Source organism: Falco punctatus, assembly GCF_963210335.1.
Source record: "Falco punctatus genome assembly, chromosome: 11".
NCBI classification, from domain to species: domain Eukaryota; kingdom Metazoa; phylum Chordata; class Aves; order Falconiformes; family Falconidae; genus Falco; species Falco punctatus.
The window spans coordinates 10860803-10882394 of record NC_137591.1 but is presented as its reverse complement, the minus strand read 5'-3'; the positions used below and the strand labels follow the sequence as shown (position 1 = coordinate 10882394).

The 21592-nt window shown below is 58.0% G+C and overlaps 2 protein-coding genes across 3 annotated transcripts in view; one reads left to right on the top strand and one right to left on the bottom strand.

Annotated features, from left to right (window-relative positions):
- Window positions 1-1876: 1876 nt before the first annotated feature.
- Window positions 1877-21574, bottom strand: POMGNT1 (protein O-linked mannose N-acetylglucosaminyltransferase 1 (beta 1,2-)). 2 transcript variants are annotated; one of them, XM_080406068.1, is made up of 22 exons: window positions 18537-21574; window positions 16486-16680; window positions 14074-14182; window positions 13551-13666; window positions 13175-13240; window positions 12622-12735; window positions 11877-11994; window positions 11488-11586; window positions 10836-10963; window positions 10160-10230; window positions 9779-9854; window positions 8223-8306; window positions 8049-8090; window positions 7773-7831; window positions 7141-7213; window positions 6708-6836; window positions 6253-6378; window positions 6033-6097; window positions 5606-5650; window positions 5295-5430; window positions 4676-4785; window positions 1877-4389 (listed from the first exon to the last, which is right to left on the bottom strand). In XM_080406068.1, the coding sequence occupies exons 2-22, from the start codon at window positions 16594-16596 to the stop codon at window positions 4287-4289; spliced, it is 1980 nt and encodes a 659-aa protein (XP_080262194.1). In that variant the 5' UTR covers window positions 16597-16680; window positions 18537-21574; the 3' UTR covers window positions 1877-4286. The 2 variants fall into 2 exon arrangements, with proteins under 2 accessions (XP_080262194.1, XP_080262193.1); XM_080406067.1 differs by lacking the exon at window positions 18537-21574 and adding an exon at window positions 17658-17727.
- Window positions 17913-21592, top strand: part of LURAP1 (leucine rich adaptor protein 1) — a 6394-nt gene continuing 2714 nt past the window's right edge. Inside the window, exon 1 of the mRNA XM_080406069.1 lies at window positions 17913-18244. Coding sequence (XP_080262195.1) covers window positions 18044-18244 — 201 coding nt within the window. The 5' untranslated portion in view covers window positions 17913-18043. The remainder of the gene's footprint in view (window positions 18245-21592) is intronic.

Below are 21592 nucleotides of genomic sequence, written 5' to 3'. Positions count from 1 at the left end.
CTCTTTTGTACTGCTGCACAAAGCCAGGGAGGCTGGGCTGCGGGGGGGCTGCGGGGGGCTGGGCAAGACCTGGGAACCTGCAACGTGGGTAGCTGGTGCTGGTGCCACATGGGGCCGAGCTGTGGGAGCCCTCAGGCCGGGCTTCCCAGGCAGGGCAGGTCAATGGGCCAGTCACCCAGCCAGCTCCCAGACATGGGGATGCTCCAGCACCCATGGGCTGAGCCAGGAGGCGAGCGGGACCCCGAGAAAGGGCGTGATGGGGAGTGACTCTGCTCCTCTAACAGGTTCCTTGGGACCCAGCCCCTTCAGGCAATGAACCCTGGCATCACCATCGCCTGGGGGCGACGAGCCGAAGCTCTCCCTCAGCCTGACACAGGCACTCCCCTTCAAGGGGGTTAACCTGCTTTTAGCATCTGTCCTTGCTTTCAGAAGGGGATGCCCCTGTAAACGCAGCAGTTTGCAGATGCAGGCTCGATGGGGTGGGTCCCATTGTGAGCCCACGTTGCCCTGCCGGGCTCTGGGGCATCAGTTCCAGTGGCTGGATCCTCTCGTTGCCCGCAGCACCCTGGCAGAGGCTCAGCACCACAGTTTGGCCTAAGCAGGAGTCGGATGCAGAGGCTGCCAGGAGGTGGGAGCCCACTCCAGGACCACCAAGCCAAGCCCCTGGGGCGGGTCAAAAAGCCTCTGGCAAGGGGGTGACCCACCCTGAAAGCTTGTGCCTTGTCCTGGGGAGGGGGTGGCAGCTGCCGAGGAAACAGCCCAGCCTGGCTGTAGGATTGAGGCAGGGGACCAGCAGGCAGGTGGTACGGGATGCAGGTCACGGCCGATCTGTGCTGGTGGCTGACTCTTTCCAATTGCAATTTGATTTGGGTCTTGTGGTCCCAGCCCCAGGAACAGGTACACATCCAGCCCTCCCAGGGCTCCCTGCCCCACGGAGGCAGAAATCTGGAGCGGTCTCCTGGGCTTCCTGCAAGTGTCACCTACGCAGAGCTGACCCAGAGGCTCTGTAGCTGTTTTTCCTCATGGCAGAACCAAGCTCGCTCCTCGCTTGGCTTCACTTCACCCCTGCCTGCACCCACACCCGTGGGAAAGAGGCAAAGGCGGGTGTGCTGTGGAGGTGGCTTTGCTGGACATCCCTCCTGCAGCCCCTGCTTTTGCTTGGCTACTCCTGGCCAGAAACAGGCAGGGGCTGAATTGTCTCTGCTCCAGCCATGGCTGGTTGGTGGCTGGGCCCCAGTTCCCTCCAGCTGCCACATCCCTGTCCCCTGCTGTGACCTAGATGGGGGGGGGGGGGGTGGTCCTTATTCCAAGACCTCACTTCCCTCAAAGGAAAGAACCCCAAATCCACCAGAGGTGCCAGAAATGCAGCTCAGCCCTGTGGGGCTCAGCGTGCCAGATGGTGGGGTGCAAGCACCAGGGCAAACTGCTCGCTGCCCCCCACCCTAGGATGAGCAGCTGCTGACCCCCAAGGGGACACCAAGCCAGGAGCCAAGGGCCATGAGTCTGTATTTCTCAGGGGTGGGCTGAGGGCAGCTGGAGGTGCTGGGGGGGAGTGTGGGGGCTGGTTATGCCAAGCAAGAGCCCCCAGGCAGCCGGTCAGGGTTTCTGTAGGTTGCTGAACTGGACATAAAAGTGATAAAGCTTGAGGAGGAAACAGCTCATAAACCTGTGCCAGCCACTCTGGCACCACATGGCACAGCACAGCTCGGAGGACCTCTGCTGGCATAGGCCTGGGGCCACCGTTAGCCCATGGCTAGCCCTGGGGCGCAAAGGGCAAAGCGAGACACCAGAGGACAGTGGTTTGTCCTTTCCAGGCAGGTGGCCAGAGCTGGGGATTCCAGCCCTGGGCCATGCATAAAGCCAGCTATGAAACGCATGAGGCTCAACAGCTTTGCAATGTTTACTCTTGAAAAAATAATTTGATTCAGAATGCGGCAAGCCCTGGGGATGCCCATGCACCCAGCCCTACCATGGCTGCCACCCTGGAGCCTTTACTGGAGGAACAGGGATGGAGAACAGCACCCGGCAGGCCCATCAAGGTGTACTGAGACGGGGAAGCTTGGAGCCCACCAGTCAAGTCCTGCTGTTGCTGAGAGCAAGGAGCCACAGCCCCCAGGTCGCTGCAGGGCAGGCAGCAGAGGAGAGAGGAACTTGCATTTAACCATTCCCTATCCCTAGGATCACCTTCCCCAGTCCCGGGAGGAAGCCAAGCCTGAGCCCTGCCAGAGAAGGGAGAGGGAGTGCATTCAGTTTCGGGGAGAAGGGACACTGGGCCTCGGGAACAGAGATGCCAAAGAAAGGGCATCACGGTGGAGGGCTGTGGAAGTTACTCCAAAGCAGGGTACTGGGGATGAGCTGCCTTCCCCAGGAAGAAGCCAAATCCCTCTCCAATGGTGCTGAAAGGACCTGCTTTACCCTGAGGGGCCAGCACAGAGAGGCTGGCTGCCCACTGGCAGGGTCCCTGCAAAGGGCAGTACTGGGGTGGCAAAGGGGAGCAGGGCTGAATCTAAGCTTGGTATCACAGCCTCAAGGGTGCCACCCTGCACCCTCTTGCTCCCCTCCTGCACCCATCCCACCCCTGCTCTGGGACAGGCAGGCAAGGGATGGTGGGGGTCAGAGTCCCTGCGCTCATGCTAGAGCTGCGCTGTGTCTACACAGGGCTCGTTTTGGCCAAAGAACAGATTTCCCACATTCACAACTATTCATTCCTATGCTGGGTAAGGGAGGAAGGAGGGGAACAGAGGATGGAGCCAGGGGGACAAGAGACAAGCCTCCCATGACTGCCCCTGCACAGGCTGGGGGCTGCCAGCTCTCCGCGCTGCTTACCTAACATCCTCCCCTTCCCACAAGCAATAAATAAATAAGTTAGTGTAGTGTAGACCACGACGCTCAGTTCACAGTGAGAAAATGAAGGGAAGAGCCCCTGCGACCACAGGTAAAGGGCTGAGCAGCAAATCCTCCTCCCAAGGGCAAGCCAGAGTGTAGCATCTCTGCCTGAGGCTGGGGGGACCTGGGCAGAGAACAGTTCTCTCGCTGCACGGATGAGACGTGGAGGTGTACTGAGCAAGGGGACTAGGACTGTCCCCAGTGGGTGGGGTGGGCAGGACATTAGTACTGAGTGGCTGAGGGTGCGATGGGGCCCTGGGGTCCTTCCTAAGGCACAGGAGGGGGGGACAGGGACCCCCTCCCTCTCCATGAGGGGTGTACCACAGCAGGAGAGCCAGGCTGTCCATCCTGGCTCAGCTTACAGCTTCCCTGCTAGCAACGTACCGTGGTAAGGGTAGGGAGTCAGAAGAAACCCCCGCTGCCTTCAGCAAAAGCTGGGGGTACCTGGCCAGGGATGAGGGACAGACAAGGTACAGTACCACAGGCAAGGACCACGCCAGAGCGCAGCACCTCTCATTCCAGAGGACCTCAGTCCATCTTGCCGCTGCAGCCAGGGAGATGCCTGCTGGCTGCTCCCATCTCACTCTGCAAGGCACTTTCACCCCCTCTCCCACGACTCAGGGGGCAGGGCTGCTCCCCACAGAGAAGGTGGGTGAGGACAGTCTGAGCTGCGGCACACAGCTGGGTCCACTTCCATCTATCCATCTCCAGGTTCCAGAACTGCAGAGAGGAAAAGGACACCTGACTGCCCTCACGCTGGGTATGGGGTGTCCCCTGTGTCCACAGCAAGTTCAGCTACTCTCCAGCATTCCCTTTTGCCTGTGAGCTGGGCTGTACCAGCCCAAGAAGAGAAGCCAGTGTGTGGGCAGATGTCCAGCCCAGTATAGTCTTTCAAGGTGCATCCATCGTGCAGGAGATGGAAGAGATGCTGGAGGATCCCCTCTTTGCCACAGGCATGGAGCCAGCCAGGCAAGAGTTAATAAATAACACCCAGCTGGTAGGCTGCAGCACCCGACAGAGCATGCTGCCTTCTCAGGACTTGGGGGCCAAAAAGGGAAGCAGAGGTGTTTCTCAAGGCCCTCTCTAGCTCCCTGCTGAGCATCTTCCTCCAGCTTTGCCCAGCCAGGGGACAAAAGGAGCAGCGTTAGTAAAGAGTCTGTTAAAAAAAAAAAAAGTTCCTGGGATGGGGGGGTGGCATATCTACAGGGAAAGACCCTGTCCCATGCAAGGGAGAGGGAGACCACAATAGGGGGCTGGAGGGAGCCCAAGATCTCATTTTGCAGCCTGAAATGGGGAGTTTGTGTCCAGTCACCAGCCTCCGAGAGCTGCTGCCAACTCTGTCTCTGCACCATGGGGGTCTCTGTCTTCCCCCGGTCCCCTTCGCTTCCCAGCTGCCAGCCTCACGTCTGCTCTGCTGCAGCAACCGCTGGCACTGCCACTGCCCCCTCCTCCTTGGCAGGGGGCTCCATGTAGATTGGTGTCACCGACGAGGGCTTCTTGGACCTGCAGGTGAGGAAGCCGGATGGGAGCGGGCAGGGGTGGTGGCTCCCCTCGGCACCCCAACTCCCAACAGCACTGCCTGGCCTTCCTGGCATCATCTCCTTCCCACCGGGGCGTCCTCCAGCCCTAGGCACGTATCCTGTCCCCCACCACACTGACTGAGAAGTGGGGGTGGTATGCCCCGGAACTGGGCCAGGACAGAAGCAGATTATGCAGTGTACCGGGCAGGGGATGCTGCCATGAGGATAGCGGGGGGAATCACCCAGATTGCTGTGCCCCTGATACTCACGAGTAGGGGGAGGCAGGGACCCCCACCACAAGGAAGTGGTTCTTCTTGCGGAAGAGCCGCCACAGCCCCTTGTGGTTCCCACGGACGTCCAGGTCCCAGATGTGGAGGCACTAGGACGGTAGGAAGTGAGGAACAGGCATCAGAGCCTGGGGATGGACACCAGAGCCAGGTGACCCACGGCAAGGAAAGCCGCCAATTCTGCCCTCACTGAAACACAGCGGAGAGGGCTGCACCCCTTGATCGGGGTGGTGCAGGGCAGCACCCCTCCAGCTGCCATCAGTGGCAGGAAAGGGGGAACCCGTTCCCATCCCTGCCTCAGGACAGGGGGTTTTGCTCATCACCTCCAGGCAAGGGATGGAAACTATCCAACAAGCTCAGGCCCTGGACTCCCACACAGGGAGGTCATAAAACAGTCTTCTTCACTGAGCCAAGCATCTGCCCTGGATGACCCAGTGCCTTCTGTAAACACCAAGAGCTTTAACATCACCCAAGGACAGCAAGAATCCATGTGCTGAGCTGCAGCCATGCCATAGACCAACCCAAGAACCACAGCCAGACATTTCTCAGCGATGCTGAAATCAGCACAGGGCTGCGGATGGGCCATGTCAAGGGGCCTCACCTTGGCAAGCTGAGTCCAGGTGGTGAAATCTGCTTCTTGCTCCATCTTGATGAACATGACATAGACCCTGCCTTCGGTGTCGGGCACGAAGGAGTCCTCACAGGGGTTCTTGCGGTGGTCCAGGACTTCAGCCTCACTGTGGAAACAGAAAAGGGAGTGAGAGGGGACCCTATCTCCTCCCCATTCCCACTGCAGAGTACTTCAGACAGGCAAGCAGTAGCTGGGGCTGCCAGAGCCACCACCCTTTCTTCTGTCCTGGTTTGTCCGCCCAGTGTGCCCTGTGGTCTCCCAGCCTTCCCGCAGGCACTTACCCCAGGAGCCGATGAATTTCAGTCTCGTAGGCATCCTTCCTCAAGCTGTTGGAGGAGGAGAAAACACAGAGATCAGGGCGCAGTTAGACAGTCTGATAAGCAGGGAACGTCCCAAGATGATCCGTATTTAAGATGCCCCAGTGTAACAGTAAAAGGCAGGCTGGAACCAACGCAGGACAGGGACTGCCACGCATCCTGGAGGACGTGGCAGCAAAACCGTAACCCTTCAACATGTCCTTCAGAAGCACAGGGCCACTGAACCCATCCTCACAAAGACCACTGCAAGGATTCCCCAGCAGAGGCCAATGTGCTGGGGCTGGGGGTCATGGCTGTTGCTCCAGAAGGGAGGGAGTTGTCCCCAGCACAAGGGAACAAGGGTCAGGTCAAGCAACTGTTTCATCCAGATCTCATTCTGACCAGCACTCACCTCTCCACATTTTTCAGCTGGACATTTGGAACAGTGTTGAACTTGTGCTTCTTGAAATAGGCTTCCTGGGAAGAAGGGAGAGGGGAGGGAAGGAGAACCGTGTTTAGTCATGAGTCAGCAGGACCTGGAGGTCACGTCAAGCATCCTTGTTACCTGCATAGGTGGCTGAGTCAGAGCTCGGCTCCAGGACGGGGCTTAGGGGCTGAGAGAGGTCACTCACATGAAAGTAGCCGTTCATGTTGAGCCCCACGATGCCAAAGTGGTAGGAGCGCGAGATGTCAGGGATGATGCACTCCCGGCCCTTCCGCTGCTCGGGCATCCGCATCCACATGTCCCAGTCCCAGAGCTGGGGAGGGAAACTGCCACTCACACTCAAGTTTGAGGACATGATTTGGTAGTGTAGCCATCAAGGGACCTTTCTGGCCACCCACACCAGCTCTAGCCCCTTTGGCTCCAGGTTGCCTGGGCTGTTCCAGCCAGCTCTGTGGCTGGTTACATCATCCTCAAGTTACTGTCTGTCCCAAATCCATTCAGCTTTGGCAACCTTCCCAAGAGAAGCTCAGGGAGAGACATGGCCCCTCCAAAAGCTGTACCCACGGGGACTGGGTGATGATCAGGGACTGCCGATGGGCAGAGATGGGGGTGCAGAAGGCAGGGTTGCTCTAGGGTACTCACCTTCTCAGGGGTTGGCCACTTTGGCTCCAGCTCATCCTTGTACAGGCTCTTCCGGAGCACCCAGCCCAGACCTGGCATGGTCTCCACACGGTACAGGAGCGAAGGGTCCTCAGCCGTGTGCTCATAGCCCTGCAATGTCACAGGGAAAATTCAGCACCCTGAATGTACCCCTATTGCACTAAAAAGGGAGGCATCTTGCTCCACTGAGGCTCTTGGCATAGGGAGCAGGGGACAGCCACTGGGAAGCACATGGCAGGGACAGGACGGCTATTGGCGGGGGCACTTCTGAAGAGTGTAGGGCTGGGGAGACAGACCCACTTAGGATGATAGTCGGGGGGGGCACCCTCTTTAAAGACAGAACTTGGACCCCAGCCTGACATGGGAACAACACAGGGCAGAGGCATCCCTGCTCCACCATCCTTCCCTGACCCACCTGGTCATTCCAAGCCGAGATGCAGTATAGGCTCTCATCCTCCTCCAGAAGGTGTATCGACTGGCTCAGAAAGCTGAGGGAAGAGTTGCCCAGTCCCTGGTCAAACATCCCTCCCACACACAAACCAAGGCAAATTTTCCACCATGAGATAAGCCACGCCCCAACTGCTGGGACTGTTCAACCCATCTCTTGGGTTATAAGCCTGACATAGCGGATGCTGGTGTGAGATCAGGGGACGAGCACCCGAACAAGCTAAGCTGCATCTCACTATGGGGAAGGGACAACATTGTCTCCTGCTCCGTCAAGAGTCTCTCCTCCTTAAGAAGAGAAGCCCTATCAGACACTGTCCCTGTCCTCTTGCACAGGGCAGCCCCAACCATATGTGTATATAATGCATCAACATCCCCAAAAAGCAAACCAGAAGAGACCTCAGACCCCAAAGTCACCCTGCACTGAGGGCCAGGACAGTGGACTCAAGATTTTCTGTAAGCAGAGCTCAGTTATGGCTGTTGCCTGGGGGCTGCTCAGCCTTGGATAAGCGAGCGACACAGCACGGCAAGGATCTGGCCTCTCGTGAGAAGCCAGAGAGCTTCTAGAAAATGCCCCACCCAAACAGGGACCTACAGCTTTACCTGAAGAAGTCAACAGAAATATCAAGGTCTTCCTCCAGAACCACGGCGAATTTAGCATCCTGTAGGGGCAAGGATAACTTCAGAAGGATGGAGAGGAACAGGACAGAGCAGAGACACCAAGCAAGTGTCCCCTGCCTGTGCTGTTCCCTGCCCCAGAGGATTGATTCCAGCTCCTGTGAGATGGGGGTCACAGACGTCACTCTCCCAGGGAACTCTGTGCTGCCTGGCTCCCAAGGGCGAGCAGCTAGACAGAGCACAGGCAGAGGTCTCACTCACCGGGAACAGGTTGAAGGTTGCAGTCAGGCTGGCTTTGTAGTGCTACAAGAAACGACAGATCATTGCCTGCGTTAGCATCAACCTGGCATAGATGCGAGGCTATGTCTGTCTCCCTCGGATGCCATCCCAGATCCCAGGACGTAACTCTCCCAGGACTTGGGAAAGGTCTCTCACCTGGGAAACCCTGGCATTTTTAATGCTAATGGGAGTGTGCTGGATTCCCGAGAGGCCAAACAGCTCCACGACATCCATTGGCTCCTGCAATGGAAAGGTACAAAGCTCACCAAATGTGTGGGTCTGGATACATTCTCCCCACCCTCTGCCACTGTCAGCTCCCTGGGACAAGAATACGCCTGTGGGATCCCCTGTATGTGGCTGTCCTCTTAGGGGCAACTGAGGCTTGAAACGATGCTGTGCTGTAGGTCCTGCAGCGAGGAACTCCAAACCCTCTTGGCCCTTCAGCCCTTACGTACTGTCATAAGTTTCCGTAAGTCCCGCTAGTTTGCAGACCCAAAGTTGTATCCAAGAATATCTGAGAGGCCCTGAATTCCCAGTCCCCCACTGACAATGCAGAAAGAAAAAGGGTATAGCCAGGAACACTTCCTAGCTGCTTCATGTCAGGACCACAACTAACTTAATCTTCCCTCACCGTTGCCAAGAAAGGGACGTCTCTGACCAAGCACATCTGTACTGGGGTCAGAAGTAATCCGTATTTCGGCTGACACGTCTCTGCTCCAAAAAGACCCCACCAAGGCCTTCTCCATCCCCTTGCTGTCCATCTCACCTCATAGCCACAGAACAGAGAAGGAGCCCCCATTGCACCAACCATTCCTCCTTTCCCTGGCATCCACCACGACAGCACAAGCATCCAGGCTGCCCCCTCGTAGCTGAGGGATGCTGCTCCTGTTGCCATGGTAATAGATGCTGCTATCTTTAACCGCTCTAATGTGCTGCAGTAAGAGCCTGCATAAACAAACCAGTTCCCCCAGCCCCACAACCTGGCAGTGGTGAGAGAGGCCTGCAAGGGAGCGAGCCTGTTCCCTTCCGCACCTCCATCACAAGGCAACCAGACAATACCTCATGGGCTGCTGCAGGGACGAGGGACAGCAAGCTCCTGAGACCTACAAAGATCCCACATGCCTGTCCTGGAGAACAGCCTGCTACCAGAGAGCCAGAGCTTGCAGTGGGATCCTCCAAGATTTTATAATGTTGAGCTGATGGGAAGATCTTTGTGCTCTAAAGGGCCAGTGCATCCCTTCCCAGCCTCAGCTTTCATGAGCCTTAGGAAAACCGACCATTTTGGCTCTCTTCACCTCTTACTGAGTGGAACTGGACAGACACAGCTGGACTGGTTTGTTCTGCTTCATGTAAGGGAGTTGGACAGGCAGTATTACAGCCAGACCCTGCTCAAGGGCTGGCAATACTCATCGAGAAAAAAGGGGATGGGGAGAGCCCAGCACGACCACCTTATTCCTGCACACCAGCCCCTTTCTGACATGGGAGTGTCAGCCCTGGGCTTTGGAGAAGGCCAAGGCAGCTTTACCCACACCCATGACTTGGCTAAGCTGACCGACTTTGTGTAGGAGAGCATGAGGAGCAGTGTGACCCACAGCATGAGGAAGGGCGAAGGGGCTCATAGCCTGCCCCCCACCAAGGAGTGGGCCAACACCACATACTCTCAGCTGAGGGACCAAGAACCTGGCCACAGGGACCTCCGGGGGTGCTCTCACCTCGTAGTACCCGTCGATGAACACTGTGATCATTTGTGGATTGACGCCCTGAGCCGACAGCAAGGAGCGCAGCATTCTGGGGAGAGATGGAGGGGCCTGAGCGCAGCACAGCCCCAGTGGGCCCAGGCCGTTCAGCAGAGGGGTATGGATCCCTTGGGGTGGGGGAAAGTGTGCACGGGTAGGGAACAGGGTCTACTATCCCCAGGATCTTCCCCTTCCCATGGCCAAGGACCCCAGCAGTTGTCCAAGCAGGTCCGCCCATGTCACTTGTGCAACCCCAGGAGGAAACTGGATCCTGCCAGCAGGACAAAAGGGAGGTCCTGTGCCATGCCTGGTCTTAGGGCACAGAACAGAGAAGCCACGTCCCCTGGGAGTGCTTACCTGTACAGGTAATTGGGGCGGTTCCCTGCAATAACAGCTACAGGCACATCAAAGACTTTATTGTCTTTGAGCTGGAAAGGAAAAGTGTGTGTGAGTGGGGCTGGGGGAGGTCACACCAAGCCAAATGATTCTATGCCACTGGGAGCAGGATCCAAGGGGTAGGGACTGGCCTCACTGTTTTAACAGCAGAGCTGCATAGAACTTCCCCTTGGCTCAGGACCACACTGACCAACCAGGACTCCACTCAGCACTGGTGGAGACCCTGCGAGCTCCCCTCCTTCACCCCACCTCAGACCCAGCTTCCAAATCCCAGGTTGCATCCACCTAGAGACCTTTGTCCAAACTCTTCAGTACTGTGCCCAAAGACCACATTAGCTTCTCCTTCTCCAGATGTACACACTCAGCTGCTTTTACACTGATGCCCCTAAAGCCATGGTAACCTGGCAGCTCAGGGCAGACGCAGGGCAAGGGAACTCCCCTTCCCCTGCATGACCTGACCACGTGTATTCGTGTATTCACGTTACCTTTGTAGGGGCTAAGAGCTTGCCCAGGGGCAGTCCGCTCCACTCAGCTGGTGCTTAAGGACAGGGCTCTGCATCTGAGCTGCAAATACACCTGGTCCAGCCCAGCCCGGCCCTCTGGGAGCATTCCCTGAATACTCTGCCTCTGCACTCACGGGATCAGGGTTGAACTCAATGGGTGTGGGGTCTTTGCAGCTGCAGACGCTGCCGTAACCTTCTACTTTGCTGCAGAACCTCTTCCGGCGGCGGTTCAGCTCTGTGTCGGGCCAATGGCACTCAGCATCTGGAGGCATCAAGGAGAAAACAGACCACTCACCCCCACGGCCTCACCTTGTGTGCTCCAGACTACACTGCCACACGCATGGCTCTCCCTAGACTCAGCCATCACCAAGCCAGTCCTTATTACTATGAACAAGCAACACTTGTGGATGCCAGATATAACCACAGGAGCTATTCAGAAGCCGTCCCCACCATATGGCCTCTCTGAGCAGCAAAGGCCTATGTTCAAGGCCAGCAGTCAGAAAAGATTGGACCAGGCCTGGTTTGGAGAGGTGACAACTGGCCAGACCATCTCCCTGCTTTCCCAGCCCCACTTTTTCTCAACCATGACCATGCCTGGAATTGTCACAGAAGCAAGAAGAAGGGAAGCTGGCCCCATTTTAAAAGTTACAATCCCCATCTCAAACAGCCTTAAATCCATCCTGTGACCTTGCTAACAGACCCATGGCTTTGACTCAAAACATCAAGGGCAGCAGGCAGACACGTCCCAGAGATACCTGGCGCTGCAGAGCAGACCTTACTTCCTACCTTCCACAGATGTCAGATGAACTTCTGTCTTCAGCAGTACGGGGTCACCCCACGTTGAGAGGGCGGGCGACTTGGCATGCTTCTCCCCATACACTTCCCCTGGAGCAGGGACAGAGGGTCAGGACTGTCTGGAAGGGCCCATCCCTCCTATGTCAAGGCATGAGCAGGGGCTGTAGCTCAAGGTGGCAGCTTGGCACCTTTCCCATTGGCCTCTGGCAAGCTGCTGAAGGGGTATGCTCTGCCTCCATCCCCTCCCTCACCCCCAGGAACGGAGTTGCCACTCTCTGTAACTTGTTCCCTGCTTATACGGTGTGTTGGGGATGTCTTCATGTGGCTTCTCCCAAAAAAACAGGAGCCATGAACTCTCTCCCAGCCTGTGCAAGACTCACCTCCCTTCTTCCCCACAAATGTCCACATGTCTCTCCAGCTCAGGAATGGTGCAACTTGGCTCCCCAGGCTTTTCAGGACATTCTTGGCTGTGTCCTTGAGGTGAAAGGAGCCTTCATCCTGGAACAAAACACAACCCTGCAGCTGAGGTCTGGCTCCTGATGCAGACAAGGAGAGTCTCCCAAAGAGGTACAGGGGCCACTCCTACCCTTGAACCAGCTGAACCAGAAACCTTCAAGAGCATATTCCTAAGGTCTCTGTGCTACTAAACCTCTCGATGGCTTCATCATGACCCACAGGGAGGTCAGAGGAGTTGCAGACTCCTGTTTCCTTGAGACCAAATTGTTCTCAAGCAGGGCCATGTGTTCAACAACACTTTACATAGCTAAACCTGAAACTCTGAAGCAGTCCAGAGCCCCCTGTAAAGCCTAGAACTGGGACCCAGAAAGGTACCACCACATACTCATGTTTCCTCCTGGCCATTCTCCACCTAACCTCTTGTTTGTTGCTGCAGCCTCTGACACATCTGCTTTTTGCTCTCCTGCCTTGCTGGACAAACAGTAGTATCTGTAGTAACACGAGGGAGTAAGAGGACAAGGGAAGTGATCCAGGCAGGGAGAGATAGCCCAGTGGTGATGTGACACAGCCCTGGGAATGTCCGATGATATTCAGGAGGCAACTGCCCAGATGAGCTTTAGGGCATCCTGACTCAAGGTGACTTTTTCTTTTGATGCCAAGGCCACATACCTTAATGGTGAAGATCAGGATCCGGCCCCGGGCAACCATGTTGAGGAAAAGTACCATGGCTTCATCTTCATGGGGAGAATAGGTGTCAAAGACCCTCTTGGCCATCACATGACCCTGTTTGGTATTCAAACGTCAGATGCATCTTAAATGCTACGTGGCCAGGACATGCAGAATTATGGAAATCTGTCCTGGAAGCCTCAGTCCCTAAGCAACACAATGAGTTATTTTTCTGGTATGTCAGGGAGTTAGGCCTCAGGCAAGCGCAGCCCTTGGGCCTTCATCCATGACATGAAGTGCACTGAGGTTCACGGGACAGCATTACCCAACCTCCCAACTCCTCTCCTGCCTGCTCCCCAAGGACAGCTAGGCAAGCACAAGGAAATACTGCAGGGACTCTCTGGGTGACCAGATCGTGCTCTGGAAACTACAGACAAATAAGCATCTGGGGACTTCCCTCCTGGCTGCCCTTTGCCTCACGCACCCAACAGTTAAAGAGCAAGGACAAACACTGTCCAGTAAGAAAGACAAACGTGGACACATGGGGATGTTTTACCGTAGCTTGATTTAAGACAATGACATGGATCCCTCTTCCCTGCTCCCGAGCCTCATCTTCCAGGACCTGCAAGTGGAGAAGCGATGAGAACCATACACCGAGACCTGTTATTCCCTGCCCATTCAGCACAATAAAGCTCCCAAACAATAGGCAAGTCTCTCTCCTGTGACATTTTGGCTTTGCTCATGGCAGCGACGGATGCCAGAGCAGAAGACAATGTGGGACAATCCTCCAGAGTCCTGCAGGCAGAAGGGGGGATCCACTCCTGACCTTCTTGCTAGCCACTGAAGCGCTCTCACCATCCACTGCTTGAGGCTTCACCCATTCAGCTCTATCCATCCTCTGCTCACATGGATAGCCAGCACACGTCACTTACCGTCGTCCCATCCACAGCCACATAGACCTTCGACCGGCTGGAGTACACCTCAACATCCAAGACCTTCTTGTTGCTGACAGGGTGCCTAGGGACCTCCACGTTCAGCATCTCATCATCTACAGGGAAGAAATGCCCAGTCTCAACCAGCCAAGGCACCTCTAGTTTGTCCCTGCTTGGTGACACCCCTGCCGAGCCTCCAGAAGGTCATGCCCACCAGGCATCCCAGCCCAACAAGCCATGTGTCAGAATCTACAGGGATGGCAGGTAAGGGAAATACAAGATGACAACAGGTCTGGTTCCAGCTATCCCAGCACAGACCTCTGCAGCCATATGTGTTGAAGCCTTGAGCAGACGGACCAGAAATGGGTACAGCCTTTTCTATTCATTTTTGCTAAACCCACATGCACAGACCTGTCTTTCATGTTGTAGCTGGTCACAAGTTTGCCCTGACTTATAGAAATTACTCCTCCCCCCCGCCCCCAGTTTCCTCGTTTTCAAAAACAGGCAAGATGCTGCCCCTCACCATAGTCCTGTGCAGACTCCTCTTCCTCCTCATAAGCAGCTCTTCTGGTGTCCAAGATCAGCTTGATGTTCACAATTACAGTCACAAGCAGGAAGAGGACAGCACCTGTCTGCAATGCAGGACACCGCGTTAGCAACCTGTAACAACCCCAAGATCAGCCCACCTCCTTGGCAGAGGCTGCAGGGCACCCCAAGCAGATCTTGGAAGGGATGATAAGCATCTGTCATTTCCCCTGTTTTCTTCTGGGGAAAGGCAAAGAGAAGGAAATAGAGGTGACGGAGTTTTAGGATGAAATGCTTTCATCAGCTGGAGAGCACTGACTTCTTGATACATGAGAATTAACCCACCTCCAATGTATCCCTGCTTCCAGATCCACAAGCAGATTCCTGCTAAAATATTGCATCAAGGTTGAGGGTTTCTGCAGGCAAAGGGTTTGGTAATTCAGAGTTACAGCTCCCACAGTAACCTTAACTTCCACCTCTTCTGCAGCATCACTGCTCTTGTCCCCTGAATACCCTGAATATGTCCTCTGGTTGCAGAGGGAGAGACAGGAGATGCTGCACAACTAAAGCAAGGCAAAGGGAAGAAGCTGAGGTCTGACTTCAGGAAACCGCACTGTGCCACAGGCTGCAGGGAACAGCCCGCAGCCTTACTGTCTGCAGCAAACTTCAAGGCAACACATGTGGATGCCAACAGAGGGCTACGGCAAGGTCCCAGAGCTATGGAACATGGGAACCCCCAGTGTGACCACCACCATTGTCCACAGCCTTGTTTCTCCCAGACCAAGAGGAGGGAGAAAAGAATACAAAATTTCTACAAGCACCTGTATTTTCTTTAATGCATATCTTGCTCCTCTCTTCCTCAATTTCAGTCTTCTTCCTGGTATTTGGACCCAGTGTAAAGCAGAAACTACTATACCAAGACAGAGCCACACAGGAAGACTTGGACCACAAACATCCTGTGCTGGGAAATAATCCACCTGCAGGTGTAAGCTGCAAAAGCACATCTGGCCACAGCTAAGAGGATGGTCTTAGAGCTGCAATGCTGCCCTGGGATGTAGAATTGAAAGACAAGATCTCAGCTGAAGCAACTTGTCTTTGCTTGATCCAGGGAGCTCTGTAACCCAGGGCCCAGGTGCTTCTTCATGGTAGAAAGGTCACAGCAGCATGTGGTGGCCATGGGGCTCTGCATGGGGACAAAGTCCCTGCCCAGTAGCTACAGCCCTGCCCTCAGCTCCAGCAGGGAGCCCAAAAACTGCCCTCGACAGTCATGCAGCGAGGGGAGGTTTTGTTGTTGGATGTAAGACACAAAGCCCTGAGCAGCTATTACCCGCAAAGCTAAAACCACTGCAGGGCTCCACCATCAGCCTCCATGTCAGGAGGGTCCATCCTGCTCACAGCAGAGCCACCACGGAGGCCCAAATCTGACTGCTACGTGCTGCTGACAGATTCATCCCATGGCCCAAAAGCGCTGGACCCTTGACCCAGGCACACTTTGGACATACTAGATGTTTTCAGTTTTGGCCACGCAAGTTCAGGGTCCTACTAATCTCCACATAGCATCCCAGGACTCAGTGTGAACACGTCACAGCAACCAAGGGAGAGGACGAGAGACACTGGTGGGCCAGATTTACCAGGTCCAATGCCAAGCCCCAAGCACTCCAGGGGATGCAGGACTAAGCAGTCTCCTTCCCCAGGGAGCCCTTGCAAGTCTTCATCCCCCCAGGCACATGCAAAACCCTCCCCTGCTCCCTCCCACACCAACCAACCAACTGCCTGATTCCACAAGCTCTGTTCATCTCAGGAACAGTCTCTTTTCCACAGCTGTGTCACAGGGAGGGGGGGGCAAACTTGTCCTTAAGCCCCCAGACACCCCTCAGCATGCTGGCTCTGCCAAGGATTAGCCATTTTACAGCACAAGCAAGCAGGCCTGTGGCTCTCCCAGACACCAGCTGCCCCTGGGGCACGCGATCCTGTTACCCAGCCCTATTTTCTCTGTCCACCTGTTGTGCCTTGTACCAGGCTCGGCTTGCAGACTAAACACGGCAAGGATGCTTTCCCACTGCAGGCTGAGCCCTGAAGCACTCAGCACGGGTCCAGAACCAGGAGGGGAGGAATCGGTCTGGTTTCTAGCTGAAAGCCTCCCAAGGACACCTGGGTAATTGTCCCTCCTTCCACAGCCACCCAACAGGACCACTTGCAGCTGGAAGGAGCTGCTAGGTGTGGCAGAACCTTCCATGCATGAGCACAAAGCCACTGAAGGTAGATTTTGGGGAGAAAAATTATGCTTCCCCAGCCCATCAGATCACCCAGACTGCCAGCAGACCCACTTCCATCCACGCAGCTGCTCCACAAGCTCACAAATCCTGCAGATTATCCTTCCTAATCCACCGCAGGCCTGTGGGTGACTCACCTGGCACAGCTTCCGCAGTGCGCGCTGGTTCATCAGCTTGTACTTCCAGGCAAGGTACCAGCTCCGCTTCTTGTGGGGCTTGATGGCAGGGTTGGGTTTCCACTCATCCATAGTCACAGGGGCTGGCACAGGGGCAGCTGTGTGGGACAGGGGTCAGGATGCGTGCTGCTCCACTCTCGTGTCCATCGGGTCTCCCTGCCAGGATGGGATGGGCACAGGATGAGGGAGGTGAGCGCCTTCAAACTCTCCTCAGCAAAGACAGGGCCCGGCACAAGCAGTGGCCACAAACGGCGCTCACATACCACAAGCAAAAGCCCCACAGAGCCCCCCCACCTTACAGCACCCCTTGCCCTGCAGGGAGCGATCCAGGAGGCCAGGCTTCACTGGAGGACTGTAAGCAGGGCGATGGGAAGCCCTTGAACCCAGCGAGGAGCTCTGCTCCAGGCCAACCCCTTAGCGAGGCTGCTGCAGTGTGGTGGGCCCACTCCCACACTCTGGAAAAGTGGCCAAAAGGCACAAGCTGGTGATGGGGCCCAGACGGGCAAGCGTTACTGAGGTGCCATCGCTGGTGATCTCTGCCTGCGGGGTCCCTGCTGGGGAGAGGCACCCTCCCCGCCTGCAGCGGAGGAGCAGTGAAGCAGCTCCATTGCCCCTAGCAAGGATGCAGCTAGCCACTACCCACGGGGACCAGAGCTGAGCCACAGTCCTCCTGGAGACGCCGGCACCCCTGGGGCAAGGGGGCTCTGCCCAGGTGAGGCCAGGCTCCCTGCTGGGAGCGACCTGCTGGGCCTGGGTGCGGAGGCCCGGCAGGAGCACAGCCCCCCGCGGCGGGGCCAGGTCGGGTGGGGAGCCCGCAGCAGCCGCCTGAGGCCGGGGGGAGGCCTGGGGAGCGCAGAGCCCTCGGGGCAGGGCGGCGGGACCTGGCAGTGCCGGAGGACGGGTAGCGTAGAGGGACCCAGGGACCCGGGGGGAGGGGGGGCTGCGGGGAGGGGGGGACGGGAGGGACCCAGGCGCTCCGGGCGGGGCGGGGAAGGCAGAGCCAGGCACCAAGGGCGGAGGCGGCAAGGAGCGACAGCGGGGTGGGCCCGGGCGCTTCGGGACCGCGGAGAGCCCGGGGGGGCCGGGAGCCGGGCGGTGCGGCCCGGAGTGTGTGTGCCGGCCGCGCTACTCACGGTCCGTGCGGGGAAGCTGAGGCTGGGGCGGGGCGGGCCGGGGCCGGGCAGGGCAGGGCCGGGCCCGGCGGTGCCGCCGCCGCCCCGCGAAGCCTCAGCGCCAGCGGGGCCGCGCCGCTTCCGGCGCCGCAGAGACGCCGCGGGGGGGCGGGGCCGGGGCGGGGCCAGCGCCGCCCCCGCCCCGGGCCCCGCCCCCCCGCGCCGCTCTGCGCTCCCCGGCGGACCTCGCTGGTGCGCGGCCCCCCCCCGGCGACGGCGGCGGCGGCCGTGTGCGGGCAGGTGGAGCGGGGGCGGGGCTGGGGGCGGGGCCGGCGCGGCGGGGCGGGGCCGGGTCTCGGGCCGGGGTGACAGCACGGCCGCCGCCCCGGCGCCGCCGCCCCACCCGCATGGAGGGCGGCGGGGAGGCGCTGCCCGCCGACCTGCGGGAGCTGGCCAGCAAGGTGGGACGGCGGCCGCCCGCCGGGCTGCTGCGGGGGCTGCGGGCCGAGACCGCCCCCGCGCCGCCCGCACCGCCCGCGCCGCCCGCACCGGCCCACGGCGCCCGCCCGCCGCTCGCCGACCGCCTCCGGGCGCTCCGCCTCGAGCTGGTGAGTCCCGCGGCGCCGGGGGCACCGCCTGCCGCCCCCCGGTAGCTGTCCCCCGCCGCCCCCGGGGTAACTGCGTGTCCCCCGGGTGCCTGCTTGCCGCCCCCCCGTAGCAGCCCCCAGTAGTGCCCTGCGCTCCGTCTGCATTCTGGGGGACACCCACCCCCCCTTTTGCTCCTCCCTGCACAGGTTAACAGCCCGCAGCTCATACCCCCCCTTCGGGCTTTCTGTGTCCGCAGCAGCCCCCCGGCGGCCCCCCGGCCCCCTCCGTCCTGCCCCCCTTCACCCCGCGCACCCCCAGGCGCTGGCTCCGGCGGGACCGGGCTGTCCCCGGGATCAGGATTCAGGGCGGGGACCTTCGCCAAGGGCACGGTGGCGGGTGTCCCCGTCCATCCGTCCGTCCGTGCCCCCCCCACCTCCCGGGTGTCACTCCCAGGGTGACAAGGCACAGGCAGTGCTGGGAGCTTTCCCGGGGTTCGCTTCCTGCTGGGGCTTCTCCAGTGGCTAGTAAAGGGTTGGGCTCCGGGGGCAGCCCTTCCCGGGGACCGGGGGGTGCCGGTGGCAGCCTTCTCGCCTCCTCTGTTCGTGGAGGAGCAAATGCCGGCGGTGCCTGCGCCTCAGGGAAACGTGGCGAGATTGGGCAATGGGTTCAAGTGCTGCTGGGGGAAGGGACTCTCCCACGCACACACACGCCGAGTGGGCGGGAATGAGCAGCGTTTCCCTCGGGAAACAGCCTGAATACCCCCGCATCCCTGCCCGCCGCCCATGGAGCTGCGCCTGCCCAGCCAGAGCCACCCGCACCGACGCTTTGCCCCGTTCAATAGTGGTGTAAATCGCTGGTGTAAAAGCTTCCACCCTCCCTCCGACCGAGGAGAGGGTCGGTGGCTCGGAGGAGGGGGACGCAGCCGTGCGGTTTGCCCTGCCCGGGTGCCGGCAGGTTCAGCCCTCGCTCTGCAAGGTCTGGCTTTGGCCGGGCGTTATCCGCCTCGGCTCGGAAAGGCTTTTCCTTTCTCTGCCCTGGCTCTTCTCACCAGCCAGCGAAGAATGGGCTGCTCTAAAGCATTTGACCTTGGCAGGGACAAGGCACAGGAGGAGAAAAGCTGGGAACCCCGATAGGAGGGGGTTCCTCATTTTTCTCTGCTTTGTGCAACTATCAGAGATGCCAGGGGAGCCACCCCAAAAGCAGAGTGTATGAGAACACTCCCCGCTTTCCCTATCATCCGCTGGAAAGAGTTGGCCATGGATTTGCTGCTACTTCAGGCCAGTTTGACCCCCACTGTTAACCCCTCACACCCAGGTCAGCAGCCTGGAAATGGCACCCGAGTGCCCCAAACCCAGCACAGGGCTCCCCCCGTTTCCCCATCCCTGTGAACAGGGACCAGAATTCCCCTCCCAGCAGCAGAGACCAGCAAACACAGTGCTCAGAGGAGAAGCTGGCCTGGGAGTGAGTGGTGGGAGGAGAAGGTGGCAAATTCCCACTCTTGCCTCCTGGTCCGAGGAGGATGTTTTATCTCTAGGGCTCAGTGCCTTGAAGGGAGAAGGTGCCTGCAGGTTTCCTGCATGCTGGGGAGGGGAGCGAGACTGTACCCCCCTCTGGGGGGGGATGCTCTGTCCCCTCTGCCTGCCTCTAGAGAGCATGAGGAGGAGTGTGGCTGTTCCTGATATGAGGTTGACGTGGTGTACCCATCACTGCACCTGGAGGAACATAGAGAGCAACTGGACCTAGGTTTCCTCCTATGTAACCTTGGTTTGCTGGAGAGGGAGTTTCTGGGGGTGCAACAGTGGGGGTCAAACTGGCCTGAAGTAGCAGCAAATCCGTGGCTGACTCTTTCCAGCGAATGATACGGAAAGCGGGGAGTGTTCTCATACACTCTGCTTTTGGGGTGGCTCCCCTGGCATCCCTGATAGCCACATTTGCATGAAGCAGAGAAAAATGAGGAACCCCCTCCTATCGGGGTTCCCAGCCTTTCTCCTCCTGTGCCTTGTCCCTGCCAAGGCCAAATGCTTTAGCAGTGCGTGCAGAAAAATCCGTTGTAGGCAGTTTTTGAAATAACTTGCCTAGAAAGGAAGTTTCTGCACTTCGAAGCTGGCTGCTGCCCCAGTCCGGGCACTTCACTGTTATTTTTTTATTTAAATCCAGCTTGAGGAGCGTGGGGAGGGAATGGGGGGTTGGTGTGGGGTCTCTACAAATTTCCCCTCCCCCTTTGTGTTTTGTGTGTCCTCTGGACTGAGAGGTGTCACATGCCAAAACCCTGACTGGAGTTTTCCCAGGCTTCTTCTTTGGATGCTTTTATTGCTGCACACGCTGTGGGACTGGAGACAGAGGTCTTGAGAGACCAGCAGGTCACTCATGGGCGGGCGGGTGACTCCGAGGGTACCGGATGCTGGGGACTGGGCACTGTGCTTAGAAATGATCCCGGGGGATCGTGTGGATTTCCGTCACAGCTTGCTGGTGCTGGGGACAGGGTGTGTTCATGAATGAGTCCATGGCCATCAGCAGCTCCCAGGATGCCTGTACCTGTCCTGCAATGGGTTTCTCTCCCTCACCCCACATTGCCACTTTATTCCCTTTCCTGGCAAAATATTTGCGTCCTGTACAGGGGAAATCCAGTGGCTTTCAGCGGCCAGTATCACACAGACAGGAATGTCTTGGCACGCGGGGCTTTCCATTAGGAAAACAGATGTTTCTGCAGCAACTGAAGTTTTGCAATGAGCTTCCCTGGGCTCGGAGGGGCAGGAGCTGCCGAGGCGAGTGGTGTGATCAGCAATGCCTGTGTCCCCCCACCCCGCTCTCCCCTGTTTCGGGAGTGATTTGTGTCTCAGGCTTCAAATCCTGCTGCATCACATTGTCACCAGGCTTGGATCAGATCCTAGAGGAGGGGAAGTAAATGTAGGACGGGACCTGACCGAAACAGCCCAGGGAGGTGCTGACAGTCCAGCCCGACCCTTGCCCTGAGCCATGCCCCTGCCTGGTCCTCTTGCCCTGCCAGCAGCCTCCCAGGGCTTGGGGAATGCTCTGGGCTCAGATCTAGACCCAGGGCCTCCAGTTCCTTGCTTACCTCTGTCCCTACATGAGACAGTGACATAAGTGCCCTGGATTTATTTCCCCCAGGGTGGTGGCGGCTGGTGGGTGCCGTAAGTCATTGGTCCCCAACAGCTGTGTCCCTGGGTCTTGGACAGGATCCCCTGGTATGGTTCCCTGCAAGGTGTTCCCCCATGCCATGCTGTTCATCAAGCAACTCAGGAGACCTGCAGCCACTGTGGTGACACCTCTGCCAGGGAGGGCTGGGACTCGGGGTGGCCCTTGGCCACCTGGGTCACCTTGGTCCCCCAAAAACCCCGCACTCTCTG